At 30.4% G+C, this 27,697-nt stretch overlaps 2 protein-coding genes across 4 annotated transcripts; one reads left to right on the forward strand and one right to left on the reverse strand.

The window, feature by feature from the left end:
• Positions 1-145: 145 nt before the first annotated feature.
• On the reverse strand, positions 146-2,761 carry LOC148230582 (uncharacterized). Of its 2 annotated transcripts, XM_088194841.1 has the most exons (5): positions 2,599-2,761; positions 2,120-2,184; positions 1,979-2,054; positions 1,816-1,901; positions 146-1,752 (listed from the first exon to the last, which is right to left on the reverse strand). In XM_088194841.1, exons 1-5 carry the CDS (start codon positions 2,624-2,626, stop codon positions 388-390), a joined length of 1,620 nt encoding a protein of 539 aa, XP_088050967.1. In that variant the 5' UTR covers positions 2,627-2,761; the 3' UTR covers positions 146-387. The 2 variants fall into 2 exon arrangements, with proteins under 2 accessions (XP_088050967.1, XP_088050968.1); XM_088194842.1 differs by lacking the exon at positions 146-1,752 and having other exon boundaries at positions 1,794-2,054.
• A 1,935-nt stretch (positions 2,762-4,696) lies between these two features.
• LOC148230583 (uncharacterized) lies at positions 4,697-26,609 on the forward strand. Of its 2 annotated transcripts, XM_088195528.1 has the most exons (9): positions 4,697-4,809; positions 11,484-13,469; positions 14,837-15,092; positions 15,162-15,290; positions 15,356-15,441; positions 15,514-15,682; positions 19,220-19,452; positions 21,575-21,631; positions 24,679-25,561. In XM_088195528.1, exons 2-9 carry the CDS (start codon positions 11,596-11,598, stop codon positions 24,764-24,766), a joined length of 2,892 nt encoding a protein of 963 aa, XP_088051654.1. In that variant the 5' UTR covers positions 4,697-4,809; positions 11,484-11,595; the 3' UTR covers positions 24,767-25,561. The 2 variants fall into 2 exon arrangements, with proteins under 2 accessions (XP_088051654.1, XP_088051653.1); XM_088195527.1 differs by lacking the exon at positions 21,575-21,631 and having other exon boundaries at positions 24,679-26,609.
• The last annotated feature ends 1,088 nt before the right edge of the window (positions 26,610-27,697 follow it).

A 27,697-nucleotide genomic window follows, 5' to 3' on the forward strand; every position in this document is an offset into this window, starting at 1 on the left:
CTACAAAAAGTTTGGCAACGGGAGATAATGGGATAGAAAAAAAGCATTTTTTTTCGAATGAGGCAACTTTTTCTAGCATCTAAAACGTAGTGTTTCCTTTTCTCTATGATTTACAATTAAGATGTAGGTCCTACATTGTAGGAGGTATACCTGATTCTTGGAAAGATCACAAGGAAGGATTATTGAAATACTTAATATAGATTTAAAAATATGTTTGATTTATTTTATTATAATAATAATTACAAATTAGAATAAATGTATATTCACATAACTAAAATATTAAAAATACTAAGGAAAACGAAAATGTGGAGCATTGAAAGTAAGTATTTACTGATAAGTGAACTTTGTCGGTGATATAAATTAAGAGTGTAAAACATTTTTAAAACATCAGACTGAACTGAGGCATTGATAATGAATTTTCAAGTGCCTTTTAATGCTACTTCTAGTTTTGAATGCTCGACCACATTCATCACACACATAGTCATAAGAATTTTTATGTATTAACATATGTCGCAATAGGATCTGTTTAACTTTGAACAATTTATCACATATGCTACATTTAAAATGATATGAATCACTGTGAAATTTCATATGTCTTGATAGGTGAGATTTAGTTTTAAACACTTTATCACATTGTTTACAATTAAAGTTAGAAGAATCACTATGAATATGACTCATATGCAGCGAAAGGTGATCTTTAGTTTTAAACACTTTACCACAATTATCACAAGAAAAGTCGTAACAATCGCTGTGAATTTTGCTATGCTGCAAAAGATAATTTCTAGTCTCGAACGTTTTATTGCATATTTCACGTTCAAACTCACCAGAATCAATATGAATGTTCATATGCTGTGCAAGTGTCCCTTTAGTTTTAAATGTTTTATTGCAAACGTTACAATTAAACACACAAAAATCAATGTGAGTTATCATGTGACGTGAGAGGTGATTAGTTGTTTTGAACTCTTTACCGCATTTGTCGCATTTGCATATATAAGAGTCGCTATGAGTCTGCATATGCTGAACAAGGCAATGTTTAATTTTAAACACTTTCTCACACTCAGTACATTTAAAATTATAGGAATCGGCGTGAACGATCATGTGCTGTGTAAGATTATTCCTAGTTTTAAATGTTTTATTACATTTGCCGCATTGAAAGTCGTAAAAATCACTATGAACATTCATATGTCGCGTGAGGTGAGTTTTAGTTTTAAACGCTTTACAACAAATGTTACATTCAAAGTCGCGTGAGCCACCGTGAATGAGCATGTGCCGTGAAAGGGTAGTTCTAGTTTTGAACGCTTTACCACAATCGTTACATACAAAGTTACAAGTGTCAATATGAGTCTTCATATGCCGAGAGAGATAAATTCTAGTTTTGAAAGCTTTACCACATTTATTACATTCACAGTCGTAGGATTGACTATGACCTTTCATATGCTGTAGAAGATTATGTTTAATTTTAAACGCTTTTTCGCAAATGTTACATTTAAAATTATACGAATCACTATGAACGATCATATGCTGTGAAAGATAACTTTTAGTTTTGAATGCTTTACCGCACTTACTACATTCGAAATTATAAGAATTGCTATGAACATTCAAGTGCTGGGAGAGATCGCGTTTTCTTTCGAATACTTTTCCACATATTTGGCAACAGTGGGTTTTTGTGAGTAGATTCGTTTGGTATGCGATAAGTGGTGTTATCAATGGAACATCGTATGAATATTTGTCATTTTCATCTCTATTACGATTCTAAAAATAACAATGTAAGATAATTTTTATTTCATTAATAATTTTACTTAATTAGAATATTACTTGTGTTTCCGTATCATCGATTGAATGTTGGTAAGATATATCCATAGTGATACTTGGGTTAATGACATCTTTAATATCAGGCAATTCTAAAATAAAGAAATTAACGAGTACTTCAAAAGTAATAAAATATAATATTATACCATCATAGAAACATATTTATAACCAAGTTTAAATTCATCGCCAACTTCATTTTTGGTGTATTTTACGGTGTCGGTAAATTCTCTTTTTATATCTTCATGCTTGAAAAAAAACACGAAATTTCAAGTCAAACTCAAAAGACAACATATTTGCATTATTTATTTACCTTTATGTAACATTCTATTGTATTCACTGTCTGAAGCACTTCATCATCGTTTACAGTGTCTGGTTCTACAAAGGCAAAACATATAGAGAAAATTTGGATTGGGCGATTTAAAAATCACTTGAATGTAGGCATTAGATACTATGGTTTTAAAGATGAGCAAAAAAAAGGTTCACACAAAAAAATTAGTCAAAAACCATCTCAGATTTTTTGTTTGAGTAGGTTAAATTGCTGCGAGAGCGAAAAAAGGTCCTATCGATAATTTTATTCGAAGGCCATCTTCGGAAATTTTTTGAGGGGTCGAAATTGCTACGGGAGCTCAACAAAAATATCTTTTTTGAAATGTGTAATTAAGGACAAAGAAGAACAAAAATTATAGATAAGCAATCCTCCTCAAAGGAGTACGTCTGGTAATGTTATTGAACTAGATTTTTTCGAGTAAACACAAAAATTTGTTACCATATTACATTTTAATGACTTACCGACTTTTACGAAAGGTATAAATGACATAGCAGTGATTTAAACTAGATTGATAATTAGTTTTTAGAGGTATTTGACTATTTTTAAATCTATAGCCGACACGAAAGTTTGACAGCTAGGTATTGAAACGTCAATGACAGAAAATAGTATGGTATATTTCGCGACTGCTCCTTACACGCCAAGAATAGGATCATGCGCATGCGCGAACAAAAAACAAATGTCAATTCAGACAAATTGAGTTACGTTTTTATCGTAAAAATATTATACATATATACAAAAGTATAAGATATTATGAAAATGTACATATAAATTACATAGTATGTAAAGGTATAAAAAAATAATTTTCATCTGATTTTCAACCTCTTCACTTTTATCTTTAATACTAAGTATTTAACGGAAGTAAAATATTTTATTTATTTTAAATTTTAAATTTGCATATTAGGCTGATTAACGAACCCTTTCGAGATATATACTAGGTAAATATTACAGAAAAGTCTTTATAAATCTGATTTAAAATATGACAGCGTGTTAGCAAAAAATTATAATTTTATTGATTATCTATTATAAAATATTTTTTCAATATTAATATCTTTTTCTAGGAATTACTGAACGAAGTAATGTTATTTATAGTTTTCTTAGTAGCTGACATTTTGAAGCTTTGCATCAGTCTAATTTAATCTTTACCGGACAATGTATATATGTACATACATACATACATACATTTTCATTCGTGAGATAGGAAAAGCAAACACTGATTCTAAATTTACAGATACGCAATAAATTGAAAAATCATGATGCATTTGAAATTTGAACTCCGGACATATGTCGAAAATAAACAAGTTTTTTAAAATTCATATAATTTTCAGAATCATTTTCATTTAATGTTCTTATTTATAATTTACCCACATTTTTCAAATGGTAGAGCAATATTTTTATATAATGATCGAATTTCCAAGTGCCATTGAACATCAGGTTATCCGTATCGATTCTCTTACTTTATATCTGCGCTTGCGCGTGGACTTTGTACGCGTTGCATTGAAAGTGCACTGTAATGGGTCAAGGCTAAGGGTTGTCAGCCGTATTAATTTGCATTTCATATTCCCAAGATACTGAAAGATTTTTTGAAATTATATACCCAAGAGGAAATATTTTTTAATTATTATTTATATTTACATAATATCCTAATACTATAATTTTTAAAAGTATTTATATGTACATAAAACATAGGAAATGTAATGGTTTGTGTTGGTAATGGAACGTTGAATACTACGTTGTTGTAAACTATTTTGCATACTGTCAACATAGTTGTGTTAGGCTTTGGATTAATTTGGGTGGTCACAAAGATTGGACGGAATACGCTGTTGGCAGACATAACGATCTCAGATGTAAAATATATTTTCTTAAATGGATATAAAATTATTTTTTGGTTTTTGCTAGCCAAATAATTTTATTAGAGTTTTTATTATGTTTAAGTACGTTATCTATCATAGTGTTTTATTATTTCTTAGCCTCTTAATAAAAAAACAATTTGATCTATAAATTCCCAAAATTTCATTTTTTATTGTTTTTATTGTTTTTTTCGTCCCGTTCAAAATTCTCAATTTTATCCATCACTACTGCCAACATATCCGTGCTATCATTTGACGGAAGTTATCAAGCGTGTAGTTGTTGCGTAGCAACGCGAATTCTAATAACACAGATGCTAGCATCATTAAAGTCAGAATTTCTTGAGCGTCTACCATGTACCTCTTACTTTGCTAATAGCTATTTTTATTTGTTTGACCCATTAAGTCTACTTTCGGAAAGGCGCTTTTTCGGCGATGACGAGTTTTATTCGTTTTATTTGTAATTTACATTCCGTTTGGAAAACAGATTTAGTTTTAAGGAAAAAGAAGAGTCATTGGTTTGTGATAGGATACCTAGTAAATTATATTTAGTTATTTAAAATTATTTCGCTGACCTAGCACATTTTTCAGTATTTTGAATCTAAATAAATATGTAAATTTGATTCCCCACATTTTGTTAAAATTTTCCCGATTATTTGATATTAAATTTTACGGCTGTAAATATTATCGTAAATCAATACTGCCGGGGTAAGTCATTGTTACGGCCAACGTCTGTCAGGTCGGTTCGTGAGCTCCGCCGGGCGGTCGGCCCGATGGCGAATTGCCTCTCGCATCGGACGTCCAGAATCGAGACCGCGTCGATTTAAGGTTAGCGATATTATCTATCGATACATAACTACGACCAGTACCGAAAATCCTTCATTCAACTCCTTCCAGAGCCTAACATATGGTTGTTTGTATACAATTAATGCGCATATTGCGTTTTTGTTTTGTTTTATTCCCAATTCGATGTTTACTCGACGCTATGCCGAGCGATATCGTATTACTTAATCGTAATCGATTATCTAATGTTTCACGTAATTAGTATTACATATAATTTATAATTTAATTGGCGCGTATGGTCGAATGCATGTGGATGTCTTAAATTCTGTTTATGTTTACCATGTCTGTTCCTTGAATGATTACTATTGCGGTAGATTGTTTACATGTGTCTTTTGCGATGATGAATGGCTTGCACTTGATTTCATCTTTACGCAAGAAAACGGCTCTGATCGCGAGAATCGGTTATATTTCGCGGGTGTACTAATTTTCTTTCTTTACTATTTCTCTACGACCAATGTTAATAAAGTTTTTTTTAATTTTTAAAATTTTCCAACAGCTGCCATTTTAAATCGATACTGATCATGCGCAATAGGTAGCATTTCTTTTGAAAACCAGCTAAAAACTCTTTTCATTATTGCGATGTGATCGCAAGCATCTAATAGATTTTAAAAATTTAACATTTTCTACGACTTAGTTAATTTTCGAAACAGCCGCACATTTTTAATCGATATTGACGAAGCGCATGCTAAAACACTTGTTGCCACTGGCCGCAACAATCGAGTAGATATGTCTAAAATGATAAGATATTTTTATTTTTAAATGAAACATTTTTCAACTCCATTTCTTTACCCTAAGACTAGAAAAAAGGTCACCTCAGACATTTTTGAACAAAAATTTCGGACATAATATTTTTTAGCTCCCACAGCATCCCTAAATGAACAAAAATTCTGGGAAGCAATTCTTTTTTTTTTTTGCTTCTACGAGACATTTTTGTTCGAAACGAACGAAAATATCTGAGGTGATTTTCGGTAATCCTACATAAGACCAATATTAGCGGAACTAAAACTTTTTCATTTTCATACGGCCGCTATTTCAAATCAAAAATTAGTTAGAAATTCCTTCAATCACCAAACGCAAGAAGTGATTATTCTTATTAGTGATACATTATTCAATCATCGGCTGCCAAAATTTAGTAGATGTGTGTGAAAAGAAAAGATTTCTTCAACTTTTAAATGAAAGTTATATGAACACGATATTTTTTCTCCAAAACCAAAAAGAATAAGGCTATGAACTTTCAATCAATAATGTTCATGCGCAATAGGTAGAAATTCTTTCGAAGTCCATACTAAAACTCCTTCCATCATCAGCCGCAAGATTTGGGTAGATGTGTGTAAAAAGAAATATTTTTTTTTAATTTTTGAACTCTATTTTTTTTCCTAAGAACAATATTAACCTTCCTATGACCTTTTTCATTTTCAAACGGTCGCTATTTTTAATCGATAATGGTCATGCGCAATAGGTAGTATACAGCCGACATTTTGAACTGATAATGAGCATGCGCAATAGTTACTCCTTCCATCATTGTCCGCAAAAATCAGGGAGATTTCACCATTAAAGAATTTTATTATTCTATTTTTAAATGAGACATCTTCGCATTCTTTTCTTTTTTCTTTGTGATCAATATTAACAGAATTACGATATTTTTGAACTCTTAAACAGTCGCCATTTTTAATCGATAATGGTCATGCGCAATAGATAGCATTTAATGTAGCCGCCATTTTGAATCGATAATGATCATGCGCAATAGATAGCATTTCTTTCGAAATTCTTCTAAAACTCTTATCGTCCCTGTACCCAAGAATCGTGATAAATTTGGCTTATGTGTGAAAAGAAAATATTTTTTTATCATTATTTTATTTTTTAATATCTCTACAACCAATGTGACAGAGCTACGTTCTTTTAATTTTTGAACGGCCTTAATTTTAAATCAATAATGGTCATGCGCAATAGGTAACATACAGCCGATATTTTGAACTGACAATGAGCATGCGCAATAGTTAGCATTTCTTTTGAAATGTAGTTAAAAATTTCTTCCGGAAGAATCGGATAGATTTCACTCGTGAATAATTTTATTATTCTTATTTTATTTTTTAAATGATACATTTTTGCATTCCGTACTTTTATTTTTACGACTAAAATCTTCTTCTATCATTGTCCGCAAAAATCGGGGAGATTTCACCCTTGAAGAATTTTATTATTCTTATTTTTGAACTTTTAAACAGTTGCCATTTTGAATAGAAAGAAAAATCATTATTTTTAATCCCTTTACCGATAACACGTAAAATTTTAATTGCCCTTTAATTTGGTAATATATAAAAAAATGCCTTTGTTTTTTATTATCTATTGCCATTTTGCTTGTTTTAAATTCGCAAATTGTGATGCCCAATTTGCGAATTTCGAGCAAATATTATTTTGTAAATTAACACATATCAGGCTGCTGACACACTTATGTGTCACTTGCAATATTATCGTTATGAGGCGTTGACTAATTTATTTGATACTGAAAGTTGATATTGAAATTTTTATTGACCTTTGTCTGACATTGTTCCTTGGCCATAAAAGGTTTTCAGATTTTTTCGAAGTAATGAAGTTGATTCTCAAATATTTTTTAAATTCGCAATAACACTAAATATTATATTTTATAAAAATATCATATTCATTGACTTGTTTTGCGTACATCACGAAAATAACATTTTAGAAGTTTTAGTGATTTTACGAAAGAGTTTTATTTTAAAACTGTGATCATTCGTGTATTGAGTAAATACTATTTATTATTTATTGTTAATAATTAATTACTAAAGTATTTTTTGATTCTCAATTAGTTTTTTTAAATTCGTAATAACACGATATTTAAAATTAAATATTATTTTCATATACTTATTTTGTGTACATCGCAAAAATAACATAGATTTAGAGCGATTTTTTCAAAAGTTATAGCTATTTTACGAAGGAGTTTTATTAAAGAAAACGGCGACCTTTCGTGTATTGAGTGAATACTAATTATTGTTAGTAATTAATTATTACAGTATTTTTTTAATTAGTTAAATAGACATGCCGAAGAAGAGTTAATGCTTATTTTTATGTCATTTTTTATATAGAACATTTACGAGGAATTAAAAAAGGAGGGCGCTATTTTATTCTATTTAACACGGTGTTGGAAGTTTATATAATCATAAGCAGCGCCGATCAACTGGAAAAAAGGTCAACTGAAATTTTTTGTTCATTTACCTTTTTTTTAGCTCTTGCAAGATCTGTAAATAAACAAAAATTTCCGATATGCCAATTTTTTAGGGTTTTCCTTTGATGTTTTCAAAATCTGATCACTTTACTAAATGTACAATAAAATCCAATATGACCTTTTTTTAGAGCCTGGGGTGGCTGAATATTTTTTGGCCGGCCCGTTTGGATTATACAAAAATTGAGCAAGCATTAAATTGTGGTTAATGAATTTGTTGCTAATTATAAGAGTAGGATCTGTTAGAATCGTCTAAAATTACATAAATGGGTATACTGATTTGGCTAATTCTACTATATCTTCACATGGGAGATTTCCTAGAGAAGTAACTTTTTAGGACTTGTGATATGAGTCTTCTGAATTAGGGGGACATAAATTTTATTGGAATAACCGTTCAATTCAGTTTTATAATTCTTTGATTTCCTAAAATTAGTCACTTTGCTCTCATGCCTGAAAAAGGTATAAAAATGTATTATTATTGTGAGATTTTTTTTAGATAAATAAACATTTTTTAGAAAATTTATAAAATAGATTATATTGTTTTCCTTAGTGTGATAAAAAATTACCAAACGTTGATCTATATAAAATATTACATATCTTATCTTTATATTATTTTAAAAACATAAATTATTGATCAATTACACAGATATCAGTATGGATCGTATGAGGTATTTTTTATAATTAATTTTACACTCCAGGTTTAATCATATCCAATGTTATTAATTATTAATGTTTATATTATATAAAGAAAATGTTTACCGGTCGGGTTTATACCACAATCGTGTAATCTTTGAGTTGTTTTTTAAATGCACATGATTTTGGTTTAATGGGTTTTTACTCCAAGGGGTTTCTTTGATTCTTCGACGTTTTCCTGGGGGGCACAGCTTAGTCTTAAGCTCGTTTTGCTTAAAGGATGGAGTCCTGGTGTCAAAATAGACTACAGTGATGTAATGACCTTATGCTCAAGCCGATCATGAGTTTGTCCTAATTATTTTATTACTTATACATCAGACATGCCATTTTTCTCCCAGTACTGTATATTATAATAATTATAGTTTTTCAAAATTTGAAATGTCTTATTGTTTTAAATATAGGGTTGCAAATGTTATCAACGATACAAGTAATTATCTCTATCAAATATATTCCAATGTATATATTATATATTAGAAGTATAACTCTTCATATCTACAATCTATTTCACAACCACTCTTCAGTCTAATGATTGGCAATGTTTATTTTTATGAGTATTAATTAATTCACAATAAAATTTATTGGTATTGGCATTATGCTGATATATCGGAAATCAACACAGCTGTGTCCGCACGTCCTGAACAAAAGAATGAATGCCTACAGTACTTCGCTATCTGCTAAATTATCAATAATAATAAAAATTCATTCAATAATGTTTTGATAAAATAAAGCTTTATCTGCAGGGATTTAGTTATTTTGCTCAGTAAGCGTCGAGGGGGGGGGGGAATGATAAACAAGAGTATTATATTTTAATACAATACATCATTGCGATACTAAATAATCAAAAAAATATTAGGTCATTTTTTTATAAATATAATAATTTGAATTCATCGATAAATTTATTTTATCAAACAGTAGACATGATACAGCTAATATAGTATATTCTCTGGTTTTGTTACAAGCATTATGTTTAGCTTTTTTTGTATTAATAGCTATTATATTATGATATGGTTATCAGGATATCGCGAGTCAAATATCATAAATTATGTAATATGATGCATAACAATTAGTCAATTTAGCAATGAATAATAATTCTTTTTATAAGATAAACAACAGTGTTTCTGTAATCTGATATCTAAAATTGTGATAGTCATAATATGAATTAAAATATCAATATTTTTTTTATTCTATATAATTTATCATGATCTTATTTTTGATCAGAGAATTATTATTTATAAAAGACTAAAATATTCTAAAAAACATGATTGTTGTTTGATATAAACTTAGAGTGTGAGTTCGAACTATATTTTAGTCCCATTAATTAATTTTAGGCTTCTGCCACATTACGTATGAGTGTTTGCAGTCCATATCGACTATTCGCTAATAGCACCGTTTCATCGGCGTATCACAGTTTATTTAGTGAGATTCTTGTCCCTTTGTCAAACATGTTCCCTGTTAAGATGTTAAAAATAATAGCAGGTAAAATACAACCTTGTCTCACTCCTCGGTGTATTTCGATATCATACAATGATAGGTTCTAACTCTCGCTTTGCAATAATTTGGAGATCTGTATTGTCTATTCCTATAGTTTTTTTTTATCATTATCCTATATTAGATTTTGTCAAAAGCATTTTCAATGTCACGAACATGTATGCTAAAATCGCGACAACCTTGCACCAAAACCTGCATACTAAAAAGGGCTTCTTTTGATCCCAAACCTTGGTGGAAATCAAACTGTTTCGTTAATTTGGTAGTCAATTTTTCGGTATGTTCTGTCATAAATTATATGTAGAAATATCTTGAACACATGACTCATCAAACTTATCATTCGGCGTTCTTTGCACTCTTTACCATACTTCAAACTGTGGTCACTCAAATTTGATAATTACTATACAAAAGAAAGAGGTTTGGAAAACGCACAGTAACCAAATACATAATAGATGGCCTCAATAAATCTTTCTACGTGTGGTAGAAACATTTTTCCATAATCAAATATTGTTATGATTATACCCAAAACATTGTAGTAATGTTCTTAAAATTAGATTTGACTTAAGAATTGGGACACTATTAATTGAATTATCTATCAATTGCGCTTAATTTTTTATTTGTTATGCAATTATTTTGTTAATAATACTACTAAATAACATGATCTAAAGTTTAGCATTTATGAAGTTATCCAAAAATAGTACACCAATATTTAAATGATTATATCTCACGAACGGTTGATGAAATCGGATGGATTAAATCCGCTCTTTAAGTACAAAAGTGCGAGAAAGGGTCTTTGATTTAATATATAGATAAAAACATTTTTTCAATAAATTGTTATGAACATTACGATGGTTTTTATGAGCTTGAAATTGCATATTGATAAAAAGGGCTGGAATTAAATGATATTTTTCTGAAGCATTAACAGATCATGAGATAAAAATGTCAGTTGGGTGTTTTAGACTGTTCTGTTATATTATTTTTTTTATTTAGGATTTATAATTATACAAAAAATAAATAGAAGTAAAATTTTAATAAATGTGAAAGGTGGTTTTATACTTCTTGTTCATAGTAAATATCTACAAGGTAACCAAGTTTGAATTACTCTTGGTTAAATAGTATTTCATCATTTGCTCCGCAGTCACGAATGAATGAATGTGTATTTTAGTATTTTGGCATTTGTGTTTTTATTTTAACTTGATCCTTCTCCTATGTCTTCAAATATTTATTTTATTATTATTTTTTTTAGAAACCTATTTGCCGGTTCATCGCTAATATGAAAAATCCAATCGACTTGAGTGAAAAAAACGCATAATACCAACACAAAATAATATATTGTTACACATTAAGTGTATTTAAAAATGCAAAACATGGCTTTTAATAAAAATGAGAACATTGTAATAAATCACATAAAAGACAATTATAAGGTGATGGTCCTAATGAGAGGACTACCGGGCAGTGGTAAATCCACTCTAGCCCGGAACATTATAGTGGCTACGAACATGAGTCCTCCGTCAATGTTCATCTTCAGCACGGATGACTATTTCAAAAGAAACGGTAAATATGTGTACGATGTTACTCAAATATCTTTCGCGCACTCATGGAACCAGACAAGAGTTAAAGATTCAATTGAAAGTGGTTTGAGTCCAATCATTGTGGACAACACCAATTTGGAGCTTTGGGAAATGAAATGGTATACTGAATACGCTGTAAAACATGGATACATTATTGAAGTGCTACATTCTACCACTCATTGGGCAATGAAACCAAATATTTTGGTGAACAAAAGTTGTCATAAAGTGCCGCTTATGAAAATCAAGCAAATGGTGGATAAATATCAATTTCCTGGCAATTTAAATGGAAAAAATCTATTGAGTATCCTCGGCATTTGTTATGACCCTAAGATGCAGCCTCCGCGTTTATGTAATTTACCGCCTGTCGTTCGAGCTGACAATTCCGAGAAAAAATCAGCTGAGACTGTGAATGGTCCACTCTCTAACTCTTTGACTAATACGACAGGCTCGTCATGGGGAGCTGGTAGTAATTTGATTAGTATCGCTGAATTAAACGGTGATCAACCTAGAGATCCTGGAGTTCAAGAAAGCCCGGTCTCCAACGACTCTTTGTTGGACACTTGGGAAGTTGTTAAAACATCTAAGGATAACAAACCAAAGCCGCAGAGGACCGATTACAAATTCGGGCTCAAATCATCCTTGGCTGCAGAGTCTATAAATCTTGTTGATTGGGAGCCGATCGATCACCGTTGGAACCCTCAGAACACAAATGACACTGAAATGATTTCTATCGAATGCGTCCCTAAAAGTGTAGCTGAAAATTGTACGATGACAGAAAACATAGAGAATTTGATGAATAGCACAGATGAAGTGTTTTATAAAATTTTGACTGGAGAAAACAGAGACATATTTGAGAAAAAAGCTTTGGACAATGTTCCTAATATAGTACGATCAAAACTGATGCTTGACAAAGGCATCACCGTTAATCCCGAAGACATAGCGACAAGCTCATCTAACGGGAACACTCAAATGCAGCTTCTTAATGAGTGTTCCTCAATATTTGAAAATATACCTCTCGAATATATGAATCACTTTCTCAACAAGTGTGGCGGAAACGTCAATTGGGCAGCTGATCTCCTAATGGACACAAATACCGAGTTGAACGTTTCAAACGTTTCCCAAAAAGAGAACGGTGAGACGCCGCAGTATCAGGAAGACTATCAAATCGCCGGACCGTCGAACATCTCCAAAGGGAAGAACAGTAAAACCGTTTTTAAAGATAAAAACAAAGACAAAGTGACTTCTGAAGATGCTACCATGCTCAAGAAGCAGATTGAGTCAAACTTTGACTTTGGCGAAGAAATGTACTCTGAACATTGCTTGAAGTTGAAGCAGAAGATTCATGGAAAACCAGCGGAAGGGACAAATGCTGAGATGATTAACGGAAATTCAGCGGAAGAGATGCATTTTGATCGTCAACGGTCAAGCAGTGAAAGTTCGGATGAAGTAGAGGAGACTGTCGAGTTTAATTTGGGGTTTGATTGCCTCAATCAAATCGAGGAAATATTCGGTTTGAGCCCAATGATCACTGAAAACTTTAAACCCGTCATAAACATGCCGATATCAATGGTAAATCAGATATACGCTCTTTGGATGGAATCGATCAATAACCAAAAGAAACAATTGGATACCTTAATGAAGGAGGATGAAGAATTAGCAATGTAAGTATATTATTTATTACTTCTTCTTTGTACTCATAGTTTGTCTGTTTTATTTATGTTGTAATTATGGATGCACTTATTTAGAAATGCGTATTTTAATATTGAATGTTAAAATTTTCGAGAGGTTATCTGTTCAACTCCTAAATGTAAAAGTATACCATATACACCCAGTCCTGTCAATTTAAATTTAGTAAAAATAAAACTGTACAACAAGATTTTTTGCCACAAAGATTAGAGAACTCGATGTATATGCAAAATTCTAATTATAATATGCACTCTAATTATAATATACAATGATTCATAAAACATTTTATAATTTATAATAGTTGAATAGAAAAAAAGCCATTATTCATTCACTGACTTCGGCTATCTGCTTTGTGTTAAAAACTTAACGTAAAACTTTATTGAAATTTTGGTTTTACCACGGATTGATTGGATTGGATTGATTTCTTAGATTCGTCTAATCTTCTAGTTGGCGTTGGCGACCCAAAATGGTAAATAATATTGTGAATCAGCGAGTATTATTTTATTTTTGTGACAAAAAAGTTTAATTTTGTTTATAGTGTAATTTTTATATTATTTTATTTGCAAAAATCTATTTAATCCAGTACTAACTGAATTTTTTAAAAACTTGACGGGTAAGTATTTTTCCATCAAACTTATTTTATACATGTGTATATTTGTGTGTTGATGTTTTTTTTTTATTTCTGGCACACTATTTGATAAAAATAATATACTTATAAATATACTGATCAAGAGTATCTGATCTTAGGCCAGAAAGAAAAACGAGCTTATTGTATCTAATTGAAAAATAAATAGGTTCTTTCTAATTGAATAAGTTAATACTCTCCCTAGCGATGCTTCTAATGCGTTTTTTATAATCTTCATTTGCTTTGCTCTTGATTTTTTTCTGGGTAGTGAAAGGATTAGTGATCATAAGAAATGTTAAGATCGAAATTGAACTTCTCATTCTTTCCGTTATTTTATAATCTATCATAGACTGCATTTCTGCTGGATGAGGGTCTGTAGTTTTTTCGCTTTACCGACGTTTTTATCATTTTGGTGACAAACAAGTCAATAGCCTGAAAGCGACTGAAGGTCTCCACTGTGTCAAAAAACACAAGATTTAAGGTTGTATGTCACGCTAGACCCCCAAACAATAAGATCGAATACCTTTTCATCAGACCTCATAGATATTATTAGTTAATATCATGGACAGCTAACCTTAAGGCCAATTTACTCAATTAAGAATTGAATACGATACAATAAAATATTCTTAGAAGCATCAAATCAAATGTGCAATCCATAATACAGCGTGAATTATTTTTCACGCTCATGATCTTACCCAATATTATCTAAAATTTTAGGCAATTGCAAGCTTTAGAATGCCAAAAGGATTCTGAATCATTAGTAAACAAGACTCCCAACATTCAAGCGATTATGGACATGGAGTTGGCATGGGCCTATTATGATTCAGATCAAATTGATCAACCTGAACAACCGACAGATTTGGCAACAAAATTAACTCACCAGAAACTTGTTGAAATGTTTCCAGAGATCGAAAGGAACACTCTAATAGAAATTTATCATGCTTATCATAACAATTTTTCGATTACTCTAGAGGTAAGTGGAGTTTCTTGAGTGTACGATTTTTTACTTGTATATTTATGATGATTCCATTTAATTTACCAGGCGCTCCTAGTTTCGACTGGTAAAATATCGCGAGAAGTAGCTTCGTCTATCGACGATGAGACAATGAAGCAGATTCTAATAACACAAGAACAAAACTTGCTGGATCGAGCTAAAAAAGCTACGGAAATGGTAACGATTGGCAATTTAAATTGTTACCAAGTATTGTTTTCCATTCTTATTTTTGATTAATTCAGGTTACTATTAACGTGGATTCCGACGATGACGAACACAGTGAAAAGCTTGACGAGGAGCAGATCAAAGCGTCGATCGAGGCATACAGGTAATTATATAAAATATTTTTTTGCCAACAGTGTCAGTTCATAAAATACATGATGAATCATATAATTTATAGGGAACAAGCCCGATATCATCTTAAAATTCGCAATCAAAACTATAATAAAGCCAGGGAATGTATAGCTAAGGGCATGCATCAAGCAGCTTTGTATTATTCGAACATTGCTTCTTTGCATACCAACAAAATTGAAAAGGCTAATGCTTCGGCTGCAAGTAGGGTTTTCCAGGTATGTATTTTTCTAAAAGTATTAAAAAAAATTGCATGATATGCGATGAAATAGTGGCAATGTTCTGCTTAATAGTTTCACAAAAATTTTTGCTCAATTGTCTTCGGTGCCTTCCTATTCCAATAGTTATTATATGCCATAGCTATTTTGCAACCAGTGCCCTTTGACGATTTATTTTATTTTACTGTTCAATTTTATTATTTAATATTGATCACTTTTTTATTTTTTGACTGATCATTTATGGAATTATTCGCTTATCAAATAATTTGTTGCCAATATAAAATTAATTATAAATCTGTTTTTTTTTAACTTGTTCTGTTTTGTCACAGTTCTGATTCGACATGTTGTGTTTTATTGTGTTTATGTTTATTCACGGAACCGTGAAATACAGTAAGCAGGGCTTCACTAACAGCTAAAAGTGATTTAAGTCTTCTCGCATAGTATTCTCCAGTAAACTTGACATAATCCAATTTTTTATTTTATATTTTGTGTACTTTTGTATTGTCGCTTTGATTTAATTGAGTTAGAACATATATATTTGAAAGTATTTTATTTGTTAACTCTGAATATAAGTGTACAAATTCGCAATTTTTTGAAAAAACATTCCGCTTACAAAAGAATTATAACTTCTTATCGAGTGCATATTTAAACACAAAATTTGAAGAAGTTGTCAATCAGTATCTTATTTTAATTTAGAATGCCTAATTTTACAAAAATCGTCAGTGGTACTAAACAATTAGCACTCTATTTGATTTACGATTTATACAGATATTAAAGTCATGTTCGTAAGTCGAATCAACGTAACCCGAGGACTACCTCAAAAAAAAATTAAACCAGCATTTATAGCTCTTGTGGCATCAAAGTGAAGCGCCTCGCCCTGAAAAAATCATAAGGACAAGTTTAATATGGGTTTCAAATTTTTAGGCCTGCCTTGAAACTATCGCAAAACTTATCTAGCATAATTTGGATCACAGTCTCATATTTTTTTAACAGACAAAGCATTAATTTAGTTTTTCTTCTTGTCACAGTTGCAAGTTGCTATTTTTGCATTGAAGACAAGTTTTAGTCCCATTTTTATACTGGAATTATTTAGTCAATAAATTAAAACTTGACATATTTGTTTGAATTATATCATAATATGAGTACAATATATTTTAGTGAGATTTAATTTTAATGAGTGCCGTACTATAATAGCTAAGCACACACGTACGGATCTGCCCGTCGGACATCTGACGGATTTGTCCGGGCTTGGCCACAGATGCAAAATGTACGAGCTCGGATCTGTCTGACTGAGCTCGGTAGATATTGTAGAAGAAAAGTTAAAATTATAAAGTGCTTAAAGTAAATTCTAAATTTAAATGACATTTATTAATATTAATAATATATACATACATATATATACCTTGATCTCTTCATACATTTTCAATAATGATAATAACTTTAATTTTAATATAATTAAAATTATATTTTTTATTATGTATTAACCACTTCATCCTCGGGTTTATTTTAAAAAAATGGTCAAAAATAATCACCTTTTTTTATTGCGATTTATTATGTGATGTGTTATGAGAATGATGAAAAAAATCAGTTTAAAATTATTTATTCATAATTATTATTATTATTACACTTTTAAAATTTTTTTTTTTTAAATTAATAAAAATTTTAAGTTGCCTCCTTTGCTGTTTCTTTTCATCCAAACTCTAAACATTACATAGAAATACATATGTATGTGTGTATGTTACGTAATGATTGTTGTCAAATAAAAAAAAAATACCTTATAATACAGTATGGTGATTTTTGAAACAATGTGTAACGCATAAAGCAACCATGCATTCTGGACAATGGAATTGCGCGTCTCTTCTAATTTTTTCCCCATTCGCGTCAAACAAACTAAATTTTGGTTCTGATTTTTGTGGATTTTACACGAATATATTTTACCATCTGGTTATAATACGCAGTTCTGAATGAATAGATCTTCTGAGAAAATATTTGAAACTTATGGTTTCTGTTTTGTTACCTAATTTATGATGACATCCAGAAATAAAGTAAATATATTCGAATTGTCTGATAATTTCCGCATTCCATGGAAGTGGGTGAAATGAAAGCAATCTAAATGAAAGCAACCTGATCGTGTAAAATAAATACTAGCATCATAAAGTGTCAGTTTTTTATTTGATTTATGAGGGGTAAATGTCTTCAATATAAATGCACATGTGAGAGAATGCATAGATAGAAACGTGTAAAAAAATACTAGCATCGTAAAGCAGGGGTAGCCAACCCAAATGATCTTGCTATCACTTTGGAAATGCATCATAACGGAAATGCGAGCCACATATAAAATTATATATCCCCATATTAGATTTTGATACACTATAGACATTTTTTGGAGTGAAAAATTAAAACGTAATGAGTTATTATTATTGTGTTTAGTATTATTCTTACATGTAAACATAGATAATATAATAATAATGATACTAAACGTTAATTGTAAAAAAATATATAATACTAAAAATGAAATATAAAAAATATATAAATAAAAATGTTCAAAGCAAGCCGCGGGTTGGCCACCCCTGTCGTAAAGTGTCATTTTTTAAATTTAATTTATGAGGATCAAATGTCTTCGATACAAACGCACATATGAGAGAATGCGTAGTAACGCAAGGTATTATGCAGAACGATTTTTTTTTAATATAGAGTTCACACGCGCCCGTGCGTGTATGCGTCTAACGCCAAAAACATTTTGAACGCGCCCGTGCGTGTAAAAGGGTGAAGTGGTTAATGTATGTAATATTTACGTATTTAGAGTCTCTAAGTGCATCTTAAATTTATATTCTTTTTTCTATTGTATAGTGATGTGGTAGAAATGGGTCATAAAGTAATAAAACTTTAAAAAAATTTAGACGTTGGCGGCAACTTTTCGCAAATTAATAAAGGCCCGGGTCATAAAATTATTTTAGGGACAAATTTTAACAAAAAACAGTAAACGGTCATTTACGCGAGCGCGATCTCTGCTCAGATCTGCTTGTCCGTGTCCGATCCGTTCGTTTTGAGCACGGACAACGGACAGACAACAGACGGATCTGTCCGAGAGTTTTAACACCACACACTGGCGGATTTGTCCGTCAGACATCCATCCAGACAAATCCTGCGGGCAGATCCGCCCGTGTGTGGCCAGCTAATGGCAAAGGTTTATAAATATCAGTATATATGTACATATCAGTGACGGGCGGTGAAATACTTTCCCTCTTGACTGCTTGCGCGTTAAATAACGAGAGTGAATGAGAGATAAGGGCATGCTGACCTCATGCTCTTATCTCTCACTCACTCTCGTCACTTAACACGCAAGCGATCGAGAGGGAAATTATCTCACCGTCTGCGCCTGGTACATATGTATATGTAGGTGTCTACCAAAGTGACATTTTTTGGACTGTTCGTGGATTTTGTACCTATTCATTACTGCTTATTACATTTTTCCATAGTTAAATGTGAAGGATAAGAATTGTCATATATAATAAATTATCTAATTTTCTTCTTTAGCTCAATTTCAGCAATAGCAATGACAAGAAAACAATCAACCTGCATACGCTTCACTTGCAAGAAGCAATGCATTTGCTAGACATATTCATCGACAAGCATATAATGGAGTTGCGTGAGAAGAATCTTAAGAGCGAGACGCTGTTTATTATAACGGGCCGTGGAAAGCACAGCTATAACAACAAGCCGGTTATCAAACCAGCAACCAAGAAACGATTGTTGGAACGCGGTCTAATGTAAGTTACTTACATACTCATTCTTCATACCTAACATACTTCCTATCATTTTTCGCCGTTTTTTGTTTTAAATACCTAGACATGATTTTTGCATAACAATTGAGTGTAGTGGTTTCCCACTGTTTTTTATATTGATTTTTGGATTTGTTCATAGATTTTTGTAGGCTATGAAGCTTTTTAATTTTTAAGAGACCTCTGGATCTAATCCAAACTAAAAGTTGAGCACTGGACCCTTGCACTATAATAAGTGCGTTTTTCTAGAGTTACTAGACAATAAAATTAAAAGTTCGAACTAAAGTCCCGACATTTGACTAGTTCGACTTTTGAGCTAAATAAATAAGTCCTCTAATGAAAATAACAGGTAACAATAAAAGTTTGTCCGGTTTTGTGCATTAAACATTAAACAAAAGTAGAATTTTTCCGAAATAATTTCATTGATTAACATAATCACAATATAGGATCCTTTCCCAATAAAATAAATAAAACGTGTTTTTAGAAGCTAATAATCAATCAACATTGTAAAATTGTTTCGTCTTTTAATGTACAGGATTTTACAGAAATAGTTTCATTTATTCATTAACATAATCATTAGAATACCACTTTCTTTCCATAAAGTAGTCCTGGTTTCTAATGTAAAATATCCTTTACACGTTCCAGTTGCATATCAGCTGTAATTGCTTGGCCTTTGTTGAGAAACTTGTATTGGACAATGCCAGCAGATATCCACTGCATCAAATTCTAATATATTTTTTGTTTGCTAATGGTTATATGATTAACTAGGCTCTCTAATGAAAATATTAGTTACATCTGATTTCGAATCTAAAAAAATTGAAAATCTGGCAACTCAATTAACATAAAGTACTTAAAAAGAGGACATGTTCGGGCAAAAGAGGACCTTAGGTAAATCTTCTCTGTCTTCTATGTCAATGTTTTCCACTACATTAAAGTTTTGTATAGTCCACACCCACCTAAATCATGGTACAACATTTTAGTTTGCAACCTCACTTTATATTTTTTTTTATACATTTTCATTTTTTTAAATTCCAGATCTACGATATATATACAAGGATGAGTCAAATGAAAATTGTTTTTTATTTTGCAATACAGTAGATCCCCAATAACATGGTAAATTGGGAACGTATTATTTGGGTGCGTGTAGTTAGGGGACTAGAAAATATGAATATAATATAATATGTAGTTAGGGGACTAGAAAATAAATATTTTTTGCAATATGTACATACGAATCGGGCGCGTGTAGTGAGATATTCACCCTTTGGCTCGCTCACACATAAAGTGATGGGCACCCAAATAGCATGTCGCGTGTTATTGGGGTGTCGACTGTATATTGAATATTTCAATCAATATACGAGGGTAGATTAAAAACTTTTATACTCTTTTAACATCTTTTAACAACTCTTGTAAGTATCTATACTTAGTTTAACAATGCTCTAATGAAATGGTCCCATTTGATAAAATTCTTCGTCTTGGTCCGTAAAATACTCTTATGGCTGCTACAGTTTCTTCGGTTGACAAAAATCGTTGTCCTCACAGTAAGTCTAAATTATTGTTCTCCAAGTCTAAGTAATTGAAACCTAATTAGTTTACATATAAAAAAAATATTTACAAAGAAATTAAATAGCATCTTGAATTTCAGTACTCAACAGCTAATGTAAAGGCAGCACTATATGCTTTAGTTTTTGCTGGTAGATAGTTAAATATTAAAGGTCAAAAATGGTAGGTTCTATCAACCCCGTGGATGACCATCAGCTTAACAAGTAGGGACTGCTTGACTCGTCAATTGAGTGTTAAAAAGGTAATCCATGGGCGAACTGCTGGAGTGACACACTGCCCCATTTTAGTGCATGTTGCAAGTGAGGCGGTTATGTTAAAGTGCTACTGTAGCGCTTTAGTGCTGCTTGCTTGATTCGTGCCGCCACTTGTCGATCACTTCAAACTATATAACACAGCCATCACTGTACAGGACAATGGTGCTTTAAATTTTTATCGGACTTTTAATGTTTTCATTTGACCCACCTTTAAATTGATATGTGATTAAATTGCTTAATGACAAAAGCATGCTGTGACACTTGTGTTGTTGAATAAATAACCATCTACCTTTCAGACCTATGGAACATTATTCGACTTTTTACTTCATAAAAGAAGATGGAAAGTCTGAAAGGTGAGAAACTTAATATAATATATTATGTATTTATTGATTTCAAATATCTACAAAATACTGTCTTTATATTGTTCCATGTTTTTGAAAAGTTTATATAGATCTCTTACCGTTCTTATTATTGTTTTACAGAGACAATTATTTTATTATTAAAGATGACAAAAAAGGGTATTTTATAAAGAAAAAAACTAACGATGTAGTGAGTGTTATAAATGAGTGCCCCTTTTTATTTTATGTGTCAAAATCTATTTAAATTATTTCCTATTTATAAATCCAGTTTTGCTGTATATATTAACCATTTGAGTGCATGTGTCGAAATTGCCAGAGGCGCGCTCGCGTTGAGCGGTTACATGTTTCGACATGTTACATCAGAAAATTCAGAAAGTAAAGAAATTGACTCAAATACACTTTCCAGGTTCAATGTAGTTCAGGAGAATTTCGATACATATCAGTCAACCTCTTTATTTTTTGAATCGTCTGGTATAAAACATTAATTGATATGCAAAGCAATTTTTATTACAATAAATACATGGGAGGTGTAGATGTATCTTGATGAGGGAAAAACTCAAAAATATTGAAAAAAGTAACCTTTAACATTTTTTCCTGTATAATCCTAAATGCTTATATCATTTACAAAATAAACCTGGGTAGTAAATATAGTCTACATCTTCAATTTACATAAAGTATAATTTAAAAAATTGAGCGGGAATGGTTACAAATAAAATATCAACCACAGATGCTACCCCAATAGAATTAAGAGGGTTGAAAAAATTACCTTGTCGTAATTTTAGATGTATTGTATGCAGTTCCCAAAATGAAGGACATAAAAAGATCTAACCTAATTTGTGTCAGATGTAAAAAGGTGACAACGGAATATGTTTTTATTATGACGAAAATATTATATTTTTAGATATAAAAAAAATGGTTGCATATGCAGTCTAATACTATTGTCTAAGAAATAATAAGAAAAATTGTAATATATAAAGGAAAGATAAAATTTATTGCTCAACTTGGTTTTTTATTATTGAAAACCATATATTATTTTTAATATACTAATTAATTAATTTAAGGTTTTGCCATGTACATCGTTTTGATTTTGCCACGTACATTTGCATACAGCTACAACATCCTCAGAACTAGATTCTTCTTCACTTATGTTATCGTCTTTGGATATATCAACCATATATTTTCATTAAACGTCATCCTCGGTACTGTCCATTTTATTTTATATGCGAACGATCTTAAATCCAATAATGATGGTCTCGTTTTTTTTTTGTTTTACTATTTATTGTCCTTAAAAGTTTTATTTACAACTTGCTTTTATTAATATTCAAATATATTTGACTTTATTCTCAAAAAGTCTCACATTGTAATTTGACTTATATGGCAATTGTATGTTGTACGTGCGGCGCCCATTTTTAGCTATTGCTTTCGTATTGCATGCCTGATTTTTTACTGCTCTTTAAACCATATACGAGAATGCACAGGATAATAGAGCAGTGTTTTGATTTTTTAAAGCTTTCCTTTGATTTAAACTCATAAACGAAGACACCAAAGCAGGAACATATTAACCAATATGTATGTACAGTCGATCCAAGATGTGGACGCTCATCAACACAGTATTGGTGAGAAATATAATAGGGTGACCATGTGAAATTACACGTTCAATTTATTTTTCCTTTTTTAATTTAGTTTGTTGAGGAAAATGTAAAATATTACTTTCTTACTTATTTTGTTTATTTATATACATATTTAACTCAAAATCTTCTTTATAACACTAATTGTTTGAAGCTATTTGCATTTAAACTTATGTTTTTACTTACCTACGTATTGTTTTATAAAACCCTAAATATTACCAAACTTCATTTTTGAGTTTGACCTAATTTAAAATACACAAACAAATATTGCAGGGACAGGATATGGTCATAATACCTACGGGGAATTTTGAGATACATTTAAATAATAAATATAAGGGCAGCGACATCTAAAACATAATTAATGGGTTGTACGTGACAGGATGTGAATATTTAATATTTGTTTAAGATATATTTAATTAAGGAAAGCCCGATACATTATAATTTTTAATTTAATTTCCAACGTATGGTCCTCTATTCTCAAGCCAGCGCTGATTTAGTATTGGTAACGTTCTTATATCGGTGTAAACAAATTCGCGGAAAACTGTATACGTGTGCACGCATGCGTACACACACCCTTATTTCCAACACAACGATGATGAGCGTTGACTTCTTAGATTGACTATATGATAACGATATTTTTAAGAAGAGCATGCATGTCTTTTTTTAGTAAAATAAGATAAATGATTTTATGTCTAACTTAAATTTTTTGCAGGTACTTGAATATATCAACATTTGCTCATCACCGAAAGTCACACATGTTAATTATGAAATTGACACAATATTGCTGTAAATTATATTTTTGGCTCTTATAGAAAAGTGATGTCAGCATATTCTTTACTTTCTGGTTCTACATCTTCTGGCTGTTGTAGAGCAAGAAAATCTAGGGGATATTAAAACTTATATAGTCTTCATATATTTTGTTAACACATTACCATCTGCTGATTCACTGTAAAATTCGTTAAAAGCTGTTGACTCACTTATGCGTCATTTGTAATTTAAAGACCATTTAAAACACAGCGTAAAATAGAGGGTTAATATTGACTATTTATTACAGCTAGTTTAACTGTTAGAAATAGTATATATAGATAAGAGCAATAAAACAAAATTACTTATTATTTGATCGTTAATTTAGCAATTACTTTAAAACTTAAAAAGTTTAAAAATTACGATTTTTAATGAAAAACGTTGGCTACATGTGTATACCTTGCGTTGTTATAAACTTTGTTGCATTGCAATACTGCTTAGACGTGAAAAAAGAAGAAAAGAAACTCGTTTAGTTGCCCCGCTAATATTCAATCGTTCTGGAGCTTCCGTCTATATCCTAATTTACTAATCTTACCATTATTAAATAACTTTCTATTTGAATTATTTATGTACATGTACATAATTAATAAGAATTTTATTCTATTTCAGCTATTGTGTTGTGAACCCTGGCGTGTATCGCACTCAAGTTAGTCGCGCTAGTTTGCTTTCGGACGAGATAATAAAGGCAGCTGCTTGAGAAGAAAATATGAAGAGGAGACTCAGTGCCAGATTTTTTTTGTCACAATTTTTTTTATCTATATTATGATCTCATTATGTTGAATGGCTTTCATGTGCCATTTTTTTTTACTGTGCAATGCATGTGGGATATCCCCTGGTAAAATCAAGGATGTAAAGAGATACAGGTTTAACTTAATTATTTCCATGTGTGTTGTGTTTTAATTATTGGGTAAGTTTAACTTTTTTTATATAATTTTAATTTTAAAAAGTGCTAAGTTTGAGTATGAAAAAAAATTGAAACAATTACAGAGAGCAAGGAACTGAATAGAAAAGTAAGCGACCAAATAAATATTTAATTCTCTGTCTGTAATTTATTTTATGAACAAATGTAGTATTGAAAAACTGTTTATATTAAAAAATTAACGTATTTTTCACGAAAAATTGTAGTGGACTTGGATTAATATTGTTTGAGTTGCTTTAATGTATTTTCATTTAGTGGTCTCTTACATGCTGAAAGAATTTTCAATTATTTTTATATAAATATTGATGAAATTTTTTTATGAAATATTAAAATATATTTTTAAGACATAGCATGAAAGTGGTCCATTGCTAGTCTTAAAACTTTCGGCCTTGAAGTAAGTCGAGCTTCGATTTTAATATTAAAAATATACGTCTCTCTAGAATGGATTTATATAAAATATTAAAATTCCACAGGTGATTTTAAAAATATATAATTAATGTAAGAATATAAATATTCTACATATTCCTTTTTGGGAGTTAATCTAGTTAAAAAGTTGTTCTAAGAAAAGAAAAAGGTAATAGTATCCCTTGGCCTTTGTGATAAATAAGTCATGGGATTGAAACTTGAAGGATGTTATTATTTTTTTAATAATATTGACGGCGTTAATTATTTACTTATAAAATATATAATTAGTTTATTTAGTGGCACATATTGTTTCATCTGAATCTGACTCAGCATTTACTCAAGTCTGTTGGCTTGTACCAAATTTAAACGTTGAGCTGCTATTAAACATTCCGTATTGTGTTACCAATTATTGTATAAGATTAGTATTAATGTTTTAAAATCTTAAATATAGATGATGTTAACGTATAAAATTTACGATTGAAAAGGTGCTGTTTTGATTGTTACCGTAAACGGAAAACAAGCTTTTTTTTATTGTATTATAATGATTATCTCAATCATCGAGATTTTTTGCAACGTACACAATAAATGTGGAATATTTTTTTCTATGTATATGGTTAACTATAACTTAACAGGGTAAATTTTATGGTGAGAGTCTACCATTTCGGTGCTCTTAATTTTTTTAAGTGTTTGACTATAATATAAATATTACAAATATGACTATTTCTATACAATTGAAAAAAAAAGTGTAAACCCTTACTTGAAAATAATGAGATACATATTTTTGGAAAAAATTATCACGCACAGAATTCGGCCAATTAAGATATTGTAATAAATAAGATCAAAAATTATATCTATTTTTTTTTATAAGTATTTTTTTTATTAAAAATATTTCTATATACTGTACTGTTCAACTATTATTGTTTTAAGGTAATGCGGTATTCTTGTACCTGACATAACACGAGTCTTTTTTATTTCGAAAATCAGTAAACCCTTCCAAAAAATAGTATCTGGAAAGAATAGTTTTTTTATCGTAATTCGTTATTTGTCTTGGAAAATTAAAGTTCCTCAAAATTTGGTTGGTTTGTGTTAGTAGAGGGTTTACTGATCAAAATCATTAAATTGATTTATAACATATTTTTAAAGTACAATGCAAGATATTATGTGTTATCTATTTCACGGTTATAAAAATGTAAAATAAAAAACGTTTACTACACAATTGGCTTTGTTTTTTTGGCAATCTATTCAAAATTCAAAATTGTTCGTTTACGGTCGGGTTACGAAATGATGAGCCGCTCAATGAAGAAACTGACGAGCGATGACGCAGCTGATGGAAATTAGTATTAATTAATGTTTATTCAACTGGATGTGTAGAAGGTGTAAAATGTCTTAAACATATCGATGTCATTGTTAAGAAATTATTTGATGTGTTAATATATTTTAACTGAAATCTTATAATGTACTTAAACATTGAAAAGATTTTTCTTGCTCGGGTTCATAACTGAAATTTATTCCTTTATAAAATACACATAAAACAGTTTATTTTTGAAGAGTTTTATATTAATTAAGTCGATTTTTAAAATTACACTTCCTCAACGGTACCACTGTTATTAATTTTTAATATTACAAATAAATATTTTTCATAATTGGTATATTTCAGAAATTGATACTAATTTTTGTAAACCTTCGCTTATCAAAATAGTCTGAATTTATGATTTGTTTATATTTTTCATAATTAAAAATAAACATTGTCGACTAAGTTTTGAACTCAAGTAAGTGATTTTTTTATTAGTATTATTAGTATTAAAAGATAAATGTATGTTTGAATTGAATGGTGCGGAATTAGAATTAAGCGATATAAAAAATATTAAATTTATGTCCAGTAGTAAGTAATTGCCTCATTACAAGTCCCTTTTTATTTTTATTAATGTATGCCTGTTTTATTTAATGCACATTCTTAATAAATGATTTAATCGAGTCTCAACGACTCGGTAGTAATAAGATAAATATGCGTAGAATACAATATATATTTAAATATATGTTAAGGACTTGATGAGAGCATCTTTCAGAATGGTTTTACTATAAAAATATAGTTGTGATTGAATTTGTCATGGAGGATTTTCGTTGTATTGTAATTACATAAGTATTAAGAGATAAATGTTTGAAGAAATTGAATGTTGTGAAACTAAAATTAAGCATGTTGATAATGTAAAATTGTGTCTATAGTAAGAGCATTCATGTTTCCCCTTTTGTTTAAATTAAAGTATGCTTGTTTTATTTAATGCCCACTCTCAATCGATTTAATAT

This window comes from Plectrocnemia conspersa, unplaced genomic scaffold, assembly GCF_051122295.1.
Source record: "Plectrocnemia conspersa isolate PC_06_02 unplaced genomic scaffold, ASM5112229v1 ptg000010l, whole genome shotgun sequence".
Classification (NCBI taxonomy): domain Eukaryota; kingdom Metazoa; phylum Arthropoda; class Insecta; order Trichoptera; family Polycentropodidae; genus Plectrocnemia; species Plectrocnemia conspersa.

Bases quoted from the DNA above. Each gene is read 5' to 3' on its own strand.
- LOC148230582 (XM_088194841.1), bottom strand. From the start codon at position 2,626: ATGTCATTTATACCTTTCGTAAAAGTCG. The intron at 2,185-2,598 runs GTAAGTCATTAA...TTGCCTTTGTAG, and splicing joins TATACCTTTCGTAAAAGTCG to AACCAGACACTGTAAACGAT. The intron at 2,055-2,119 runs GTAAATAAATAA...TTTTTTTTCAAG, and splicing joins CAATAGAATGTTACATAAAG to CATGAAGATATAAAAAGAGA.
- LOC148230583 (XM_088195528.1), top strand. From the start codon at position 11,596: ATGCAAAACATGGCTTTTAATAAAAATGAGAACATTGTAATAAATCAC. The intron at 15,093-15,161 runs GTAAGTGGAGTT...TTAATTTACCAG, and splicing joins ATTTTTCGATTACTCTAGAG to GCGCTCCTAGTTTCGACTGG. The intron at 19,453-21,574 runs GTAAGTTACTTA...TCTACCTTTCAG, and splicing joins TTGTTGGAACGCGGTCTAAT to ACCTATGGAACATTATTCGA.